The 4,328-nt window shown below is 37.8% G+C and overlaps 1 protein-coding gene across 3 annotated transcripts; it reads right to left on the bottom strand.

Annotated features, from left to right (window-relative positions):
* Positions 1 to 558: 558 nt before the first annotated feature.
* On the bottom strand, positions 559 to 3,733 carry LOC103132879 (DEP domain-containing protein 5-like). 3 transcript variants are annotated; one of them, XM_016667636.1, is made up of 5 exons: positions 3,526 to 3,733; positions 3,164 to 3,284; positions 2,675 to 2,842; positions 1,044 to 1,069; positions 884 to 936 (listed from the first exon to the last, which is right to left on the bottom strand). In XM_016667636.1, exons 1-5 carry the CDS (start codon positions 3,716 to 3,718, stop codon positions 932 to 934), a joined length of 513 nt encoding a protein of 170 aa, XP_016523122.1. In that variant the 5' UTR covers positions 3,719 to 3,733; the 3' UTR covers positions 884 to 931. The 3 variants fall into 3 exon arrangements, 2 of the variants coding, with proteins under 2 accessions (XP_007544716.1, XP_016523122.1); XM_007544654.2 differs by lacking the exon at positions 1,044 to 1,069 and having other exon boundaries at positions 559 to 936; XR_001661101.1 differs by having other exon boundaries at positions 864 to 936; positions 1,044 to 2,842.
* Between the last annotated feature and the right edge of the window lie 595 nt (positions 3,734 to 4,328).

The raw sequence follows: 4,328 nt of genomic DNA, 5'->3' as shown, positions 1-4,328 counted from the left end.
GTATAGCACATTTCAGCAGCAAGGCATTTCAAAGTGCTTTACATCATTAAAAACAAAACACAGTAATAAACAAACATCATGAAGATCCTAGTTCTAAAAAATTAGAATTTTCTGACTATTTTTTTGGTGGGTCAGGCTATAATTCAATTCCTTTTATAAATCAGAAAATATGCATTTTACTGTCTGAAATGTAACAAGAGCATTTCATTCATAGCAAAGGATGCATCTGCAGCTAAAGATTCTTCCAACAGCAGCATGTGAAGTGCTCAGTCCTTTCTGCTGCAATTCTTTCAGATTTACTTCAGTGTATGGCTAATCTGGTGATTATTATTTGCATTAGCAAAGGATAATTGGATAGCAAAGGGTGCTTAATAGGAGATTTTATTTTTAAAGTCTTTGAATCAGGTGAAGCTAAAATTATGCCACTTGACAAGCATAAATATGGGTAGAACATATTTGCAGAGAAATGTTTTTTTTTTTTCTTTTCAAAAAAAGCAAAATGTATATTTTTGTACAGTTTTGGCTTCATTACTGCTCTGGTTATGTTGTTCTTTTAACAAATGGCCTTTTTTGAGTCTGCATGCTCCAGTTAACAATTCGTCGATTACTAAATTAGTTGACAATTATTGCAGTAATCATTTAATTACGATTAATCATTTGAGCCCTAAACAGCATCAGAAAGTGCCTACAGAAAGTCATGAGACGAGCCTCACCCTGATGATCCTGTCAGAGCGATGCCGTCGCCGTATGCGGTTGAGGCCCTCCACAAAGCGAATGAAGCCGTCCAATAGGACCCAGTCCCCACAGCCACCCATCCCAGTACCCGCCCCCTCTCCATACACGTCCCAGTGGCCCTCCCCGTCTGCCACCCGCCGAGCCCCTCCGGCCGGCAGCAGCAGAAAGCGGGTCCGCCAGAACTTCAGTGAGTCGATCAGGCTGTTGGGCAGAGACAAACCTTTCAACATAGCTTCAACCACACATTTGCAGTGGTTTTCTTCTGCTAAAAAAATGAAAGAAAACTAAGGATGAATTATTTTACTTACCAGAATAACTTAAGGAATTTGTGCAGCTAAAATAGAGGCAGGGTACAGGCGCAGATTTAGATTTAAAAAATGATTTTTGTTCAGATAAGGAGTCTGTTCCTGATGGAATGAGATAGTCATCTCTTCAATGAGAACAATATAATGTATGAGAAAGTATTTATCTGGAAATAAATAATTTCAGATTTATCTACATTTTATACAAAATAGCAAGTTGCAAATTAATCATACCTTTGTCAACAATCAATATAAAAGTGCTTATTGCACTCAAAACCTTTATTATTTTACTTTTATCTTTGGTGATGAGCTCCATGTCTTTGAGTTTGTCATCACTTTAATCTTTAGCCTCAACAAAACTCCATCACATTCAAGTATGGAAGGAAATAGGGTTGCACCGATTGCAGTTTTCTGGTCAATCACAGAACTTTTAAAAGCCTGACTTATCAATTTTTTTGTCTGAAATATAGCAACAAAGTCGTTCAGTTGGCAACAGTGAAGTGACTTATTAGCCGCCCTGTGCAGACCTGACCTGGTGGGTGAGCCAGTCAGTTAGTCCTCTCTCACTGCAGAGCAAAAGAGGACAGTGACTGATGTTCCCACATCTATGGAGGCAGATAAGATTGGTAGATAAAATTGTGTTAGTATCAACCAATCACCGATCACCCAAAATAAAAGAAATCAGGGCCAACTTATTGGTGCACCTAGAAAAAACATGTTCAGATAACATAAAGGTTACTGTAAACTTAAATCTGCCAGAGGTATGAATAGTATAGCTAACCATTACCATTGATGCAAAGCTTTTAGTGAAGGAATATAATAATCATCACTGAGATTCCAACTGCCTGCTTAGTTCAAACCACTCTGACCACTGCGGTCTTTGATGGTCGGCTTTTCAGCTTTTTAAGCCTCTCATTGCTTTGGTGTTGGCTGGTACCCATGAGCAGCCATCGACAGGGTTACTGTAGAGACACAAGCAGCACCTCCACCATCACAGCCAATCAGTGAGCGACGAATGCTATCTGTTACTACTCAAACAGCTTGATAACAGAGCTTTGTTTGGTAACTAAGATCAATTGAAATGTAAGTGTGATTGAACTGAAATGACTTGAATCAAGGTGACATTTGTTATGAATTGGCGCAATATACATACACTGAATTGAATTTGAGCAGGTGATACTGGAAAAGGGACTTCAAAAAGCCTTCATTTCCAAACCCAAATCAAATGTTCAATCAGATTAAGATCTGGAATCCCTGCAGCGATCATATCTCAGAGAGAGAGAAAAAAGAAAAGATCCTTATACATATATGTATATAAGGATGTGTGTGTGTGTGTGTGTGTGTGTGTGTGTGTGTGTGTGTGTGTGTGTGTGTGTGTGTGTGTGAAGGTCTAAATATTCAACACTCAATGGACACTCCTATTTTTTCGTAAAATGAAAAAATGAAGAGAAAAAAATAATGCTTAATTTCCTTCATCTTCATAAATATGCACAATTTTTTGTTGGTCTTTCACATACAGTCCCACCAGATACATTAAAGTTTGTTGTCCTAAATTGCCAAAATGTGACACTTCCTGGTACATTAGTGCTGTTGCTAGGTGCTGCATGTGCTCTGTGACAACATTCATTTGTGTGCACCTGAAATCCTCAGAGCCAGCTGAGCAGATGTACTGGTCCAGGTAGTTCCACTTGTATTCCTCCAGCCGCTCATGTCCAAACTCCACCCAACAGGACACAAACTGAGCATCCAAGTGTGGAGGACACAGGCTGTAGCTGTACTGGATCTGAGCTGATTCATACGGATACCTACAGACACACACCAAATCCTCACTTCCTTGCTTTAAATTGGAAACCAAAGATTATAAAACTGTTTTCCCCCCAGAACGTGATTTCTTTTCAATTTTTTTAATAAACACTACTTTAAAAATATCTGTCATGTTAATAAAGAAAAACCTATAATAAAATCAAACCAAAATGTCATAACCTGCTAGTCTTTTTTAGTTTTAGCCAGGGTAACTATCAGATAATCAGCTGTAGTTTTTTCAGTAATAACACGCCTTTTAGAGGTTTCAAGAGTTGAGATAACTTTTCAGTGAATTTGAGTAGGATGATGTCAGAAGCACTCACTTTGGCAGGTAGCGAGTGACAGTGATGATCTTGTCTCTGAGGCAGACCTTATGGAAGGTGCGGCCCATGCTGAGCCAGTAAACCGTCTCTTCTTCCTCCGCTCGACGCAAAGACACCAGACCTTGGGCAACAACAATGCCAAAATGCTGGTTTTTTTTTGTTTTTTTATGTTTTCCTGTCCCTTCATAGGTTGCATCACCCATGCCTAGCACTGACCATGACAAAGATAATGTTGAGGACAAAAATGAAAACTGTTGTTTTAACACTATGCTTAAAAAAGTATTCATTTACTGAAGTCTAAATTTGTGTTGTTTTTTCCTCATAGCTGTAACTGGTCAGTTCTCTGGATCAGATTTAGTTACCTCTAGTGTACAGAGGACTGCTGCCAAGGGGTGTGGCCACTGCAGGAGGAGGTTTTCTGTTGTTTGTTTGGACTATTATCTGATATCCCTGCATTAACCTCTGACAAATAAACTCTTCAAACACCTGAGACGCTGTCATCACTGGAGCTTCATCTTCACGTCTGTAAAAAGGAAAGAGAAAGGCAAACGTCATGGTCAAAAGGAGGAAAGCTCCCTGCCAAAACAAGTAAAAACAATTTTGTCTTGTAGAGTAGAATGAAGAGTTAAACAGTTATTTGAAAAATAATAACCATTTTAGAATTCATTTATTATTTTCAAACAATAAATTCTTGTATTATAGTTTCAGAATCCTCTGAAGTGGATCATACCAACTCTGGAGTACCATTGGTGATCAGTTCACAAAACTCCTTAATGACCTCGACGGTGGTGGGCACATTTCCACTAATCTGCTAATGCACTAATATTGGAGCTTTGAAAACACAGCACACTTAGCTTCCCCTAAAATAAAGTTGTAATAATATGAAAATAAAGTCATAACGTTACCAAAATAAAGTAACTTTCCTGAAATAAAGTAATATTACCTGAAGGTCATATATTAGGAGAATGAATGAGTAATTTTATGATAATTCCATATCCACAAGTAATAAAGAAGTAAAATGGGGAATGTTGAATATATTGTTAAGTTATACTTTGGTATCAGTTTTACAAATAAAGAAACTATCTTTTAATCGTCCTCAATAATCAGTAGCAAAACTTTGAAATGATTGTGAAAACAACTGATACATATTCAAAGAAAGAATCAT

Source organism: Poecilia formosa, unplaced genomic scaffold (assembly GCF_000485575.1).
Source record: "Poecilia formosa unplaced genomic scaffold, Poecilia_formosa-5.1.2 Scaffold1460, whole genome shotgun sequence".
NCBI classification, from domain to species: Eukaryota; Metazoa; Chordata; class Actinopteri; order Cyprinodontiformes; family Poeciliidae; genus Poecilia; species Poecilia formosa.
This window is presented reverse-complemented; position numbering and strand designations above follow the sequence as displayed.